This window comes from Octodon degus, unplaced genomic scaffold, assembly GCF_000260255.1.
Source record: "Octodon degus isolate 3935 unplaced genomic scaffold, OctDeg1.0 scaffold00006, whole genome shotgun sequence".
In the NCBI taxonomy this organism is placed as follows: Eukaryota; Metazoa; Chordata; class Mammalia; order Rodentia; family Octodontidae; genus Octodon; species Octodon degus.
Genome location: NW_004524582.1, coordinates 32,395,488 through 32,411,082, shown reverse-complemented (window position 1 = coordinate 32,411,082; position 15,595 = coordinate 32,395,488). Strand labels below are relative to the sequence as shown.

The 15,595-nt window shown below is 45.0% G+C and overlaps 1 protein-coding gene across 2 annotated transcripts in view; it reads left to right on the top strand.

Annotated features, from left to right (window-relative positions):
• Positions 1 to 15,595, top strand: part of Fam193a (family with sequence similarity 193 member A) — an 87,850-nt gene that overhangs the window by 33,688 nt on the left and 38,567 nt on the right. For both annotated transcript variants that reach the window (XM_004624606.2, XM_004624607.2), the window contains exons 7-12: positions 1,792 to 1,869; positions 3,128 to 3,240; positions 3,366 to 3,608; positions 6,076 to 6,229; positions 6,330 to 6,509; positions 12,127 to 12,378. In XM_004624606.2, coding sequence (XP_004624663.1) covers positions 1,792 to 1,869; positions 3,128 to 3,240; positions 3,366 to 3,608; positions 6,076 to 6,229; positions 6,330 to 6,509; positions 12,127 to 12,378 — 1,020 coding nt within the window. The remainder of the gene's footprint in view (positions 1 to 1,791; positions 1,870 to 3,127; positions 3,241 to 3,365; positions 3,609 to 6,075; positions 6,230 to 6,329; positions 6,510 to 12,126; positions 12,379 to 15,595) is intronic.

Below are 15,595 nucleotides of genomic sequence, written 5' to 3'. Positions count from 1 at the left end.
CAACAGCAGCTGGCAAGTAAGGGGATGCATGTTCTAAAAAGTTAAAGATGCCAAATAGGCAAATAGAGTTAGATTTGTCCAGTATCCCTCATTAATGCTACTAATTTTTTAATTGATTGCTGTGTTTTCTAGGAGAGCACGATGCCGTCTCCCATGACAGCTGGTCTCACCCTTTTTTGCCTCTGACCTCCAGCCTTAGCGAGAGCCTTCAGGTTGTTGCTGAGTGAGAGCTTGGGCCGGGGCCGGGGCCGGGTCCAGGTCCAGGTCCAGGCCCGGCACTGGGAGCCTTATGTGTTGTGTTTGCCATTCAGACTTTTAAATTCAGACTTTTTTTTTTTAAGCAAGTTAAAGAAGCTTGCTTTGATTTCTAGTTTATTTAAAAAGCAAAAGCAGGTGTAGAGGTCAAATCTGTGTAATTTTTCTTTTATTTCTAATTTTGAAACATTGTTGGCGTTCTTAGAATTAAAGCCTTATGAGTGCATGATATGCAATTCTTTAATCCACCATTAATTTGCTAATATTTCTTTCTTTCTTTTTTCGCGGTACCGGGGATTGAACTCAGGCCCTTGCACTTGCCAGGGAAGCACTTATTCTACTGCGCCATCTCCCCGGCCCTTAATATTTCATTTAGGACTTTTTTTTTTTTTTGGTACTGGGGATCAAACTTAGGTTCTTCATCTTGCCAGGTGGGCATTTATTCCACTGAGCTATATCCCTGGCCCTCATTTAGAACTTTTGTGTTTATATCTGGGGTATGATTAAGCTGAGTTTTAGTCTTTGTGTTTTACCTGTTTTGTATGAAGAATGTGGAAGCTTCATGGAATGAATTAAGAGATTATTTTTCAGTTTTTCAAATTCAGTTTATTGGTATGTTTTAAGTATACATAATGATCACATTCATCATAAGGAATTTGATTTGTACCTGTATATAATATATCTTAATTCTTCTGTTCCCTCATTCCCTTCCCTTTCCTTCAACCCCTTCAGTTCTCTGAAATAGTTTAGATATTCTATTCCAAGAAGGATGAGCTAGAACCTACCGTTCCATTAAAACTTCAGGGTCTGATCATGCTTGCAAGGAAGTAGAACAAAGATAAATCTGCTTTTCAATCTGTGCTACATTCATTGGTCTGTTTCACATTTTCTTCTACTTCTTTGAAGCATTTTGAGCTTTACACGTTGATTTTCATGTAAGAAGTTGAGTACATCCTCTAGCTAGCCATAAGCTCTGCGGCCCTGGGCTGGGGAAGAGCACAGCAGTGGGTGGCAGACCAGATGTCTCCTCCTCCTCCTCCTCCTCCTCCTCCTCCTCCCAGCGCTTCTGGCCTGTCCCTGGTGCTCCCCAGACAGAGGCTTTCTGCTCTGTCCAGAGAGAGAGCACTTCTCCTCTTGCCTCAGCAGATGCCTTGCTTTTTTCAGCAGGGCAGCCCAAAGAGGCTGCTTCTGTATAAAGAAGTACTTGTGATTTTGAGTGATTCAATTAAAATGCTAATGTAAACAAACACGCTGCCTGAGGGAAGCCTGGGCATAAACTGTTAAGGGTTAACCTTCTACGTTCATTACAAAATAAAGGTACAAACGTGAAAAAATAAATAAATAAATAAATAAATAAAATGCTGAAATGGAATACCTAGGTATGTATTTATAATATTGTATTTGCTTTGTTTATAGATGGTGTTTTTTCTATATATTATTTTTATCATTAAAAAATCTTCCCTTTAAAATATTCTATGAGGTGTCTGTTGGTATTAAAGAGGGTTTTTTGGTTTGTTTTTTACATTGTGTATCTAGATGACAATGAAAAGCAAGCAGCGCGTATTAACAGAAGATTGGGAGATTTTTAAGCAAAGGCGGTTCATTGAGGAGCAGGTAAGTTTGTCCATGGGAAAGGCAGTTAGAAGAGATTGAACTCCCAGTGTTCAAAGCAGCAGTGCCTTTGCATGCGGGCTCAGGACACCATGGGAGGACCACCTTGGTCCCTCTGTGGCGTTACAGCATCATGAAAGACAGTGGCTTTGACCTGAAGGAGAACGACTCTTCTTAGCTGTTTCCTATCTTCCATGTACTCAAGGAGAGTACATGTTCATCCGTAGGAAGTCTGTAAACAATGTTGTCCTGAGTTTCCCTGCTCCTCTGGCTTGTACACAGAGAAGGGGTATGCAAAGTTAAGAATATTCCTGAAGTCACAGACCAGAACTTCAGCCCAGCTTACCGATAGCTCAGGTGTGGGCCTCAGCTGGCTGCTGGCAGAGCAGGTCTGCCCTGTTCCCTCCTCCGGGCAGGGTTGCCCTGTATCTCTGCTAGCACTTTGGCAGAGCTTGCTAGTGACCACTGTGGTTGGCCTCAGGGCCCTTAGCTGTTATATTTTTTTACTTTTCCTTTTCTGGTGCCAGGAATCAAACTCAGGACCTCGTGCTTGCCAGTCAGACGCTGTGCCACTGAGCTGTTTTCCCCAGCCCCCTTAGCTTTATTTTGAAACTTACCTCCCTGATCTCTCCTCCACATGCTACGCTGGCTCTTCCTGCTTCCTGGACCATATTCCTCAGTCTCCTTTGTGATCCTTTTCCTTGACCTGCCCGTAAATGTCAGTGGTGTCCTTCTCTCCTCCCCAGTTCTGCATGTGTCCTGTCTTGTCAGGTGGCCCTTCCAGCTTTCACATGTCCCATTGCCAAAGTTGGTCCAGGGTTCCTTCCCCTGTGAAGTCCAGATACCTCGTAGTTGCTTGGAAGTTTGGGTGCCATTTCTTGGCAGCTCTTAAGGTCCAGCCTTCTCCCCACATTGGTCTCCCTTCCTATAGCTCTGTGCCTGCACGTAAGGCTCAGGGTAAAAGCAGGCTGTCTGTGCTGGCCTTGCCTTCTGGATGTCTGCTGTCAGGGCCCAGGGCAGCATGCTTGCTGCAGATGAAGCATTTGGGAAGTTCCTGGCTTGGCCCTTGTGTGGCTTGGCCCTCGCTGTGGGCTCTGGGTTTGCGGCTTCTGTTTCCTGGTCTTGTCTGCCTCACAAAGCTCTGTGCCCCTTGGCTTCTCAATGAGCATGATAGACGTTACTGTAGTTGCTGAAAAATGTGGTCTATGGAAGAGGGGAAGTATCTTGTAAAATCAAGCCATTGTTTGATGATTTTGTCTAGTTAACTAACAAGAAAGCTGTTACTGGTGAAAACAACTTCACAGACACCATGAGGCACATGTTGTCGTCCCGCCTGAGCATACCCGACTGCCCCAACTGCAACTACAGGAGAAGGTGAGCTGGGCTGGTGGGAGTGGCGCCTGCATTCTCTAACCAGGTGGAGGTCTGGAACTGGCCTCAGAGAACATGGTGGCCTTCTGTACTGGCTCTCTTGGTAACTGTCCTTAATTCCCGATCAGATGTGCTTGTGATGACTGCAGCCTCTCACACATCCTCACTTGTGGTATCATGGACCCCCCCGTCACTGACGACATCCACATTCACCAGCTACCACTCCAGGTGGATTCTGCTCCCGACTATCTCTCTGAGATGCGCCCTCCTAGCGTATCATCAGCAAGCTCAGGGTCAGGTTCCAGCTCTCCCATCACAATTCAGCAGCATCCCAGACTCATCCTCACAGACAATGGCTCTGCACCAACTTTGTAAGTTGTGAGTTTATTATAAAGCTTGAGAAATCTAAATATCTGGTAATGAGAAATACAGACAGTAATGTCTATAGAAGTATGAGCATCATTGTAGTGCTTTTCCTGAAAAAAAGACTTTCTCATTGTTTTAAGCAATTTTGAAAACATGCAATCAGTAAATTTAAACTTGGACACTATTTTATTACTTGAAAAAAGACACTAAATTAACAAACGCTAGTGCAGAACGAGCACGTTGGTATGCAGGGAAATGTCTACCGGTCCTGGCCCCATCTCCGCTCTTTCCTGGAGGGCGGCCAGCCCGTGGTCATCACCTCATTGTCAGTTCAGCGTTCATGCTTGTTCCATGGCTTGCTAAGAACTCAGATGATCACTTTAGCAAGCAACAGAGTTTCTGTCTTCTGTGTTCCCACATTAGAAGTGCATCTTGTATGAGCAAAGTGGCTGTGCCGCTCTCATCACTTCATACTATGGGTGGCAGTCCCCATTTCTTCCGAGTCATGAGCTTGTCCTTTGTGGAGGTCATAGGGCGGAGTCAGCGCCAGGCGCCCTGTAGTGAGCCTTGCACGGAGGCGGCACTGCCCTGCCCTGGCTGCCGAGTGGCTGCGCCTCAGGCTCCTCCACTGATGCCTTGGTGCTCATGCCCTCCATCACAGTTTCTCTGTTGACTCCAGTGTTTTCCTTCAGTCTTTCAGTTTTCATTCTGGACCTGTTCTCAAACCCAAAAGAATTCTTTTTCTTTTCTGTGGTACTGGGGATTGACGCTAGGGCGTCATGTGTGCTAGGCCCTTGTGTTTGAATTGTACCCTGCCTCACATCCAGAATGATCCTAGAGAGCTGGTGTGTGCTCCACGCCCCTTCATTGCCCAGCCGTTCTGTAGCCTTAGGAACCTGACTGTCTGGGAGATAAAAGAGGACTGAGGATTTACAACTGTTTTCTGACTTCTTACAGAAATATTATGGAGCTTTAACATGTAGAAATAAAAGGCCTGCCAGATAGCTCAGCAGACTAGAGCACCTGCCTAGGCAGAGCTCAGTGCCCTGTGTGCCCTGCCAGCCGTGCCCCTGGGGCGCGCTGAGATAGTGACTGAGGCTGGGCGTGATGGTGTGCGCCTGTAATTCCAGGGCTTGGGAGGCTGAAAACAGGAGGATCACTGCAAATCCTTTTGTGTAGTGCAACCCTGTAGACGCTGTACTAAATACATTTTTAAAAATATAGAAATAATAAAACATCTCCTCACATAGCTGCTGCTGTTGCTTGAGTAGGTGAGCTGGGCTCTGGGCAGCCAGTGCGGGAGCACTGGCCACGGGTGCCTTCTCTTGAGCTTCAGAGTCTCAGGGCCCCAGCAGCTTGTGATTACTGTCTTCCCAATGGAAGTCACTCTGACGGTCAAGTCTCCAGTGTGGCTCTTGACTCTTTCTTGGTGTCATATCTGAATTGATGAAAACAGACAGTGTGATGTCAGTCACCATACTGCCTTGCTCCCTTGGCTGAGTCAGTGACTTCACTTTAGAACGCTGGTAAACCATGGTGAGAGTGGCACTGCAGGAAGGGTGTGCACGTTGCCGGGAGCAGCCTGAGCTTGCGCGCCGCTGGGGACTGTGTGTGCCTCTTTGGTAAGCTCCAGCTCAGCCCGTGGCATAGCAGGCGGACTGTTGTCTTAGAAGTAGAAAGCACACCCAGGTCTGGTGATCCTGGGCACTCGTTCCTAAGAGGCAGGAGTGCCACTCCTTCAGGCTTCTGCCTTCTGAGCTTCGTAGTGCTGAGGCTGAGGACAGTCTCAGGTGTTTTGCGAGACCCTCGGTGGTCACGTAGGGTCATGTCTGGAACTGTGAACTCTGACAGCTCTTCCAGATGGGCACACGAAGCCATGTTTAAGCTTGTAAGCTAAAGCCATCAAGTGTGTTCTCATTTTTTCTAGTGTTTGCCCCTTGCCTAGAAGTCTTGTAAAACTGATAATTAAGATCATAACTGACCTGAGCAGAGCTGATCTTGTACAGTCATTCAGAAACAGTTTTGTTACATAAATATGTTCTTCTTTTGTTCAGCTCAATATTTCTGAAAGCTTGATGGTGATAAAAGCGAACACTAAAGATCTGAGATTGCTGTCAGTACCTCTTCACTTTTAGTAAAAAATGATGTCTTCTTGGGAGTGGCAGAAAGAATAGTTTTACACTAGAGCATTTTAGCTCCAATGAAAATTGGTAGCAACCTTATTAACTGTTTGGTTTCCTTACTACCTTCTACTTCTGGGGGTGGTCAGCTTCTTCCAGAAGGCTGAGCGTTACTCTCTGGGAGCCCTTGTGGGGAGGGCTTGTGCTTGATGCTGGTGTGAGTCGGAGCCTGGTGTGCTTCTGGACCAGAAGCGGAGCTTTGTGGAGGAAGTGCCTGGCTCCCTGCAGGCTTGAGTCCTTGCTGTCTTTTCACACCAAAGGGCCTCATGGTAACTGTGTCTGCTTGTCTCAGTTGTAGTGACGATGAAGACGTTGCACCACTGTCAGCCAAGTTTGCTGACATTTATCCACTGAGTAACTACGATGACACTGAGGTGGTGGCCAACATGAATGGAGTCCACAGCGAACTGAATGGTGGTGGGGAGAACCTGGCCTTGAAAGATGAGGTATGGGCATAGCTTCTTGGGAGCAGCAACAGAGGGCATGGCTTAATTTTTCTGTTGTTTTGCTTTGAAAAGTATAAGTCACAAAAGCCTATCTTTGAAGTCCCCTCAGGTGAGCAGTACAAGCAGTAGTTCTTCTGAAGCTGATGATGAAGAAGTAGATGGTGAGAGTGGTGGGGAGCCCCCAGGAGCGCCAAAAGAAGATGGGGACCTGGTAAATGGGAGCCCCGCAACAGAGGAGAGTAAAGTAGACACTCCACCCCCGTCCTACCCTGCTCCACAGGTAGGTCTTCAGATTTTACACTTTCTGTTCTGACAAATGAGAATCAAATAATTTCAAATCAAGTCATTGCATTAATTTATTCTAACAGGTAATATAAGTATATGGTTTGCATTAAGTATATGGTAATGCAAATGTATAGATCAGATAACACAGGTGCCATCAAATGGCAAAGAGAGAAACCCTGCCCCACACCTTCCACCATGTGCAGATGTGCAGTTCCTGGTCCTAGTGGGGGCCAGTTCTGTTCTCTCACTGTGTGCAGATGCAGATCCCCCACTGACCAAGGCTCTGCTGATGCCGCATGGCTGCTCTGTGTGCACCTCGCTTTCTCCTAGCAGTGCACGTTGAGTGATGACACTTGCAGAGGACAGTCTCATTCCCTTCTGCTGGCTGCCCTGCGTTGTTCCATGGGTGTATTATCATTTGCTGTTTTTCTTTTCAGTCCCCTCTTGATGGGGACTCATGTGTCCTCACCCCTGTCGTTCACCGTGTAAACTATGGAGCGACCCTGTGAATCTGACTTGAGCAAGTGCATAGACACCCCTGGGACTGAGGCAATAGTGAGTACTGTGTCAGAACTGTACATGAGGCGAGGGGTCGCGAAGACCTCCCCTGGGTCCCAAGAGAGAGTGGTGACACAGGTTTTCAGCCTAATACATCAGAAATGGTCACTCCTTGTGGGGGTTTTTATATTTCACTTTTATTTATTTTTATGTATTTGGTATAGGGTCTCACTACACAGCATAGACTTGTAGTGATCCTTCTGTTTTTAGCCTTCCCAGTGCTGAGATTACAAGCATGTGCCACCACACCCTGACTCAGTGGCTGGCTCAGCATGCCCAGGGGCAGAGCCCATGTGGCATATGGTGCTGGGAATCAAACCCTGGTCCCTGTGCGTGCCTAAGCAGGTGCTTGGTCCACTGAGCTGTCTTGCTGGCCTTACATTTCACTTTTATTGGTATATGTCCTTCACACAGTTAAGGACTATTGCCCTTTCCATCTAGTTATTAAGTTGTAAGAGTTCTTTATGTATTAGAGAAAGGTCCTTTATTAGATATGTGATTTATACTATTTTCTAATGATCTATGTTATGTCTATTTTTTTAGTGTCCTCTTATAGAGTAGTTTTTGGTTCTAACTTACTAATTTTTTTTATGAATTATGCTTTCCAAATTCACATTCAGACACCAAAAAATTTGACACCTAAATGTATTTTTCCCATAAGAAAGAATGAAAAACCAAATAATTGGTTTTGAGGCCCAAAGATTACACTTACAGATTCATTTTTCCAGGAATTTAGCAGTTTGCAATGCTTTCTTTCTTTAACCACTGTGGTTCTCACACTTTTCCTCTTAGCTTTATTGCTGATATCATTAACTTTCTTTAGAGCCATGGCTATGATATTTTATGCAAATAAAGTGCAGAAAAATCAAAACAGTGACAAATGTTTTAAAACAATAACATGACACTGTATGCTGTCTAGGTGAGAGTGGCACTTGGAATTAGATGTCACCTCTTTGTGTCTGCAGCAAGATATGACAGTGACTTATACTTGGCCTGTACAGGTATTTGCACAATGAATTTTTGGTTTGACTGTCAAGCAGAGTCATGAATACTGAGCTTTTTTTTTTTTTTTAACTTTTATTCTTCAAGTGGTGGGAAGATGAAGCTTGGAGCTATTTGGCAACTGGAGCATCACTGAATTATCCAACAAAACTTTGCCAGTCACAAAGCTGTTTTCTTCTAAAAGATTTATAACTTCCAACTCTTACTTAGGTGCTATGGCCCATTTAAATCATTATTTGCTGCTGCTGCTGGTGTTGGTTTATCCTTTTTTTTTTTTTGTGGAACCGGGGATTGAACTCAGGCCCTTGCACTTGTCAGGGAAGCGCTTACTCCACTGAGCCATCTCCCGGGCCCTGCTGCTGGTGTTGGGTTATCCACATTTTTATACATCTATATGCAGTTGCCCAATACTGCTTGTTAGAAACTGTCCTCATTGCATGTGTTGCCTATTTGTTGAATATGGATAGATTGTAAATATGACTGTGCTTTCCAAATATATCACAGTTGTCCTTTCTTCAATATATAAAGAATTCAAGACTTCACTCTGTTCATTTGGCCTCTGTGTCTGTCCTTGCCCCTATAGTGTACTTGCCTGTTGATATGCGTGTGACGTTTGGTAAGAGGCAGGTCTGCCCTCCAACTTGCTGTTCACATAGACAGCTGTCTTCTTCTTGTAGCCTTCCATGCCGGGAACGGCACAAGGACAGGGGCCTCTTCTAAGGGCTTTCGTCGCTGCTGGTGGGGGACCTCCTCCCAAAATGGGCTACTTTAAACTTAAGCGGTGTGAAAGTCATGGATGGTATGTTGGATCATTTAGTCCTCCCTTCAGTTCTGCCAAATTTTGTTTCATATATTGGAGGTGATGTTGTTGAATGCATGTAAGTGTGTAGCTATCGCATTTCCCTGATACACTGGCCCTTTCATCATTAGGAAATGTTTCTCTGCTGATATTTTACTTGGTACTAATAAAGCCATCCCAGACTCTTAGTATTTTTTCATCCTTTTACAAAATTTAAGCTTTCAACTCCTTTAGTTGAGTTTACATTTTTATCCTGTCAAGTCTTTTTGATGTTAAACAAGTTTTAGTGTGCCATTTCAGGTCTCTTGTTTATTTTGTTTTTTGTGACAGGGTCTCACTATGCAGTCCAGGCTGGCCTTAAATTCCCTGTGTAGTCTTGGCTGGCCTGAACTCACAGTGATCCTACTGCCTCAGCCTCCTGAGTGCTTAGATTACAGGCCTGATCAATCACTGTGGTCTCTTTACTTTTTTAGTTAATTTCTTAATGTGTGCTTTGAGGGTTATAATATGCATTTTTAGTTTATTATAGTCTACTCAGGTTAACACTAACTTCTTTCTCACATCAGAAGGCATGGCAATAATACAGTTCCACTTCATTGGACCTTTGAACCATTATTGTTCTAATTATTTCATATATATATATATATATATATATATATATATATATATGTAGTTATAAATCCAATACTACTGTGGTAGGTGAAGGGACAACACTATTTTGTAATTAGTGCTTTTTGGTTATTTTCAGGGTATTTTGCATTGTTTTTTTTTTTTTTTTTTTTTTTTTTTTTTTTTTTTTTTGAGACAGGGTCTTGTTATGCAGTTCAGGCTGGCTCTGAACTCACTATGGCCCGCTCCTGCAGCCCACCTCCCTAGTGCTGGGATTACAGTTGTGCACCACCATTCCCAGCTCTACAGTTTATTTTTTGAAGAAATGAAGAGCAAAGATATGAAAAATAACTTCATGTGTAGTGTCTCTTTTGCCACCTTGCCCAGGTTGGTGACATATTCCGTCATTTTCCCTGTAGCCTGAGTTACTGTCCGTTGCTGCCTTTCAGCTGGAGGGCACCCTTCACGTCTGTGCGAGTCGGCTAGTAGAGCACTCTCCCCATATTTATCTGCGTGTGTCTGTTTTGTTTTCATTTCTTCGAGCAGTTTATTTTTTAGAGTCACGGCAGAGTTGAGTGGGCATAGTTGCTGTGTGCCCAGTGCCCCACTCTTCATGTTCTCCTGCTCAGAGCCCACAGCAGAGGGAAGCAGTGCCTGCAGGTAGCAGGAAGCTCGGAGCTGCAGGCGGCCCTCGGCGGCTGTCTGTGCAGGGCTTCTCTGAGTGCCTGCATCTGTGGATTCATGCTCAACAGATTTGGACAGTGAAATTTTCAGCTATTATTTCTTTAAATATTCGTCTTATCTCTCTACTTTCCTCTAGGACTTCATTACATGTGTGTTGGTATAGTTTGTGGTCCCCTACAAGAGACATGCTATGTAATTTTCTGGCTAGCTGTGTACTTTTTCTTCTCCACTTTTTTTGAGTCAGGATCTTGCTGTGCAGTTCAGGCTGGTCTTGAACTCACTATGTATGTACCCTGGGCTGGCCTCGAACTCACTGCAGTCCTTCTGCCTCAGCCTCCTGAGTGCTGGCCTGCGCCACCATGCCCTGCATTTTATTCTTCATATGGAGAATTTCTGTTGCTCGGACTGGGGTTCACAGGTTCTTTTTTCTGCCATCCTAAATGTACTTTTAGAATTTTTATGTCATTCTTCTTGTTAGTTTCATTTTTTATTAGTATGTGTTTGCAGTGTTGATTGTATTCATTGTGCAGAGTTGGTACATATACAGAGCACGTCTTAATTCCATTTTATATCTCCTTCTCTGCCTCTCCTAGCTTCCTTTTCATTCTTTGCACTTGCTCTTTCTTTATAATTCGGCTTATGTTGACTCTTTGTTTTCATATTTTGTTTAACCTCTGAACATATAACATCTGATTTGACATTTTAGGGTGTTGAGCCAATGTCTGGACTCACTCAGATCCATTTTCTAGAGATTAACAGCTCTTTCCTGACAAAAAATGTATGTCACATTTTTTTTCTTTACATCTCATAATTTTTTGTTGAAAACTGGGCATTTTCAATATTGTAGCTAATTGGGGTCTGCCTCCTCCCCCCAGGCCTTTGTTGTGTTTCCTTGTGTTTTATTATTCCCCATCTTAAATTACAGAATTTACGTCTCCCGTGTTGTGTGGCTGCTGATGGCTTGGCTCCTGCTTTTTCTTCATTGGACTTTCTAGCTTGTCTTTTAGAGATTTCCCCTTTGGCTGCGTGACTCAGCAGCTCATCTGGTAATCTAGGCAGAGTTTGTGCATGCGCCTCAAGCACCCAGGAGCCCTCTGGGTGCCGCCACCTGCAGTCACGCTGGGGATACCTTCTGCACTCCCTCTGCTCTTGGTCAGCTTTGAGAGTTCTGTCTTTTGTGTGCACCTTGGTTTCCTGGTCAGCCAAGCAGCTGTGCACAACTGAAGGGTCCTCTTCTGGGCGCCTCTTTGCCAGGTCTCCCTGTAAGGTTTCTGTTTCACCTGCTGCTCACCCCAAGCAGGACCCCAGCCTGAAGTCGACAGCCAGAGCTGAGGTTTCCCTGCCACTGTCCTCAGCGTGCACCACTCCTGGGGCTCACCTCTGCACTGCATACACCGCTCTCCTCAGTACTGCAGCACCACTGCCCACAGACTGGCGCGGTGAGGGAAGACCTGAGGCAAGAAAGCCAGGCTCCTGCTCTTCACTGAGCGTCTACCAACTTACAGAGTATTCTGCTTTGGCTGATTTCTCAGCCTCCGTGCGGTTGCCTTCAACGGTTGTGTCCGTTTTACCTTTGTTTGGAAGGGGAGCTGCCAGCATCTCCACTCCATTCTCAGTAGCCGTGTGGAGATCTGCGCTGCATGGATCGAGCAGGCAAGCCCAGCAAAACAGAGTAGAATCAGAACCACTCATGGTGTTTGCTTGGTCCTGGCTTCTTCTCACCACTGTGTTGTTGCTCCTTGGCTCCTCGTCACCTCATTTTGCTCAAGGACCCAAACCAATGGCTGCTACTTTAACTGACCCAGTCTCTGCAGTTCCTCCGAACCCTGCAGGGAGGGCCCTAGGGTGTGCCCCACTTATATCTGTCATTCCCTACTAACTGCCTGTCAAACTGCAATAGACTTTGACTAAACTTACATCCATTTTTCACATTAAATGAACGCCCTTTCTTTCCTTTTAGGCTGAACAAGCTCCAAATACTTGTGAATGTCACGTTTGTAAACAAGAAGCCTCTGGGCTGACAGCATCGGCAATGACGGCTGGAGCCCTTCCTCCTGGTCACCAGTTCCTGAGCCCAGAGAAGCCCACACACCCTGCACTGCACTTGTACCCCCACATCCATGGCCACGTGCCCCTGCACACCGTCCCACACCTGCCTCGGCCTCTCATCCACCCCACCTTATACCCAGCGCCCCCCTTCACACACAGTAAGGTAAGCTGCACAGAAGGGCCTGAAAGCCCACCTGTCACTGAGCTCCCATAGGTGCATGTGCTTGACCAGACAAATGTACATGCTGGTAGCTCACACAGGACAGCACGTGCTCTTAATAGGAAGGCCTGCAAATGTTTGCTTTTACTGTGTTTCTGTCAAGTGCTTGTAATTTCAAACCTTCGTGGTTGTAAAAACCAATCCTGAAGTTCATGGTTTATTCATTCAGAATTAACTAGAACGTAGCAAATTTTGGGGGGATGTTGCTAACGTGCTGAATTTGAAGACTCTTCCTGCAAGTCCGTTGATCTTCTCATGGCATTCTGGGGCCTGGCTCAGATGGGGAAGGTCACTGCCGTCTCCGGCCTCTGTGGGGTCTGCGCAGTCCTGTGTCCTTAGCATGAAAACCAAGGTCTCCTATAAGTACACCAGCCTGCTGCGCAGTGCCGGAGGAGCCGTCGCGCCCGGAGTGTGTTTTTCAGGGGAGCTAGATGGCAGACGGGAGGTGGTGGCCAGAAGCAGCTGTGCTCAGAGCCCCTCAGGATATGCAGCGAGCATCCAGGAGGTGCTAGTCCGTCAGCATTTCTGCTCAGAGAACCCTGGGGGTATATTATCTTAGACTTGGTGATGAAACGTGTAGATGGATTTCACTCTTTGTACTTTAAATAGCTTGTTCTGCCTTTCTGGTTTGCATGTACCTTTGTTGGCTCAGCGTAATTCTGGCTGCATTCTATCCTTCATATGGTGGTTTTTCTGGTTCAAGGCTAGCCCTAATTAGTCAAAAGCAGACTTTTCTCACATTCTAATATATTACGGAAAGCAGTGGTCCTCAGTTGGAAGAGCTAAAGGACCACCCAAGGCACGGCTTCTCAGGCTGCAGACTTGCTTTCCTGGGTCCTTGCATGGAGGTGGCTCCTTGTGTTTGCCAAAAAGCTGCAGAGGTGGCAGGGTAGGGCCGGAGATTTTGAGCAGGTTGGCTGTGTTTTATTACAGCATTACCTGAATGCATGGATAGGTGGTGTTAGGTTGAATATTGCTCTATTTAAACATACAGTTAGGTCTTTATTCATAAAGTAGTTTTCAAAGCATGTCTTCAGTTAGGCAGTCACAGGCTATTTTTGTGGCTTGTTTTTCTCTGAGAGAATGTGTAAACTTAGGAAGCTGTCCACTCTCAATTCTTACATGAACAAAGCGTGGCCTGGTTCTAAGAAAAAAATTATAGAATGTTCTCTAACATATTTTTGTTGATTGAAGCTATTCAAGAATTAGTTCCTGAAAATATTCAAGTGAAGTTGATTATTCTCAAGGTTTATTGGCACACTAGTTAAAAATTATTCTTTCCTGACTTTGTCCTTTCTTGGGAAGTTATAGGAGGTTTATATATGGCAATGGATAAAGAAAAACATTTTTAAAAGCACTCTAATGTCTTTCTCTTTGACATCATTAAACTTTAATGCTATAGGATATCATAGGTCAGTGTGAAAAAATTCACATCTAAAAAGCAAATATAAGCCAGTCATGGTGACACACACCTGAATCCCTGCACTAGAGAGGCAGAAAACAGGAGGATCACTATGAGTCCAAGCTGTATAGTGAGACCCTGCTCACGAAAAAAAGAAAAAGCACACACACACACGCATGCATGCACGCACGCACGCACGCACTAGGAATGTAGGTCAGTGTGAAGGCCTTAGGTTCAGTACTAGAGAAGAGAGGAATGGAAGGAGGGAACAGTTAATTTTCTTGAAATTGAAACAGCTTGAACACTAATTCTGTTTTCAGATGTTTTTATACCAGCAATACATTTAATTTTTATGATGAGATGTAAGTTATTTGAAAGTTCAGAGTAGTTGCGGGGGGCTGGGAGAGGTAATGAGTGAGCAGCATGCTCTGGTACTCTGAAGGCAGTCTCCACAGACCTTTGTACTTGCAGTAGGTACAGTCTGGCAGTTGCTGACCTATGTCAGGTATCTGTCCTGTTGGCCCAGCACAGAGCACTTGGCTTCTTTATAATGACCTCAGTCTCTTCAGCCACTGTGCCTTCTTTTTGGTTACAGCTTTATGCTTCCTTTCTGGCCAAATTGCAAGTTTTTCAGGTCCTTTGGATATGCTTTTTACTCATGTTTTTCACTGTAAATTTGACTGAAAGCAACCACTAACACCATGCCACAGCCAGAGCGTTATATAACCTTGAAATTTCTTATCAGCTCCACCATTACCTCTAAACTTGGCCTCCTACAAAGTCTTAGGGTATTGGCAAAATAAGACAAATTATTTACCAGACCTGTCCTCCAGTCTAGTTCTCAGACTCCAGCTTACATTGGAAACCCACAAGCATACTCTTTACTGTCTGCATATTCCTCGGCATTCTGGTCAGCTGATGGAGTTCCTGTCAGAATCACTCAGCATTCATGTTAGTCTGCAGTGTTCTTGAAAATTTTTTTCTCCAGCTTCAGTTATTTGGGAAGTTGATAAGAACTGTTCTTTAAATATTTGATGGAATTTACCCAAGAAGCCAGGGTCAGGATGGTTTGGATGTCTAAGTTAATATCCTTACTAACTATACAGTGAGGCTCTATTCAGATTTTTCTGTTTCTTCATGATTTGGTATTGTTTGGCACTGTTTTTCTAGGGATTTTTCTTTGCCTTACCCATTGTGTTGGCACACAGTTGTTCACTGTGTTATAGCTTTACAGTCTTTTCTTTCTATAGCATTATTTAGTTGTGTGTCTTAGTCTCTTTCTTTCACTGAGACACAATACCTGACACCCGCATATTAAAGGAAGCAAGGCTTATTTTGGCTTACAATTTCAGAAATCTCAGCCCACAGTTGACAGGCTCAAACACAGTGATGGCATCGCAGAGGGCCTTCTCTGGCGGGGGTGCTCTCACGGCTAGAACAAGAAGTAGAGAGAGGAGGGAGGAGCCCAGGAGCTGGGGAGGGCGATGAATGCTTCTAGGTCACACTCCACTTCTCATAGCAATTCAGCAGAGGGATGTATTCACTACTGGCTGTCATGTGTATGTCTTCTGCCAAGCAGTCTGAACTACTGGTAGTACATGCTCAGCTGTCCCCATTGGGCAGCTTTTTATTAATTTTGTTAGTAAGAAGACCAATACAAGTGATTGAGGGCTGGTGAGATGGCTCAGTGGTCTAAAGCACCTACTTAGAACAAGCTTAGCAAAGCACAGGGACCGCGGTTCAATCCCCCAGCACCAC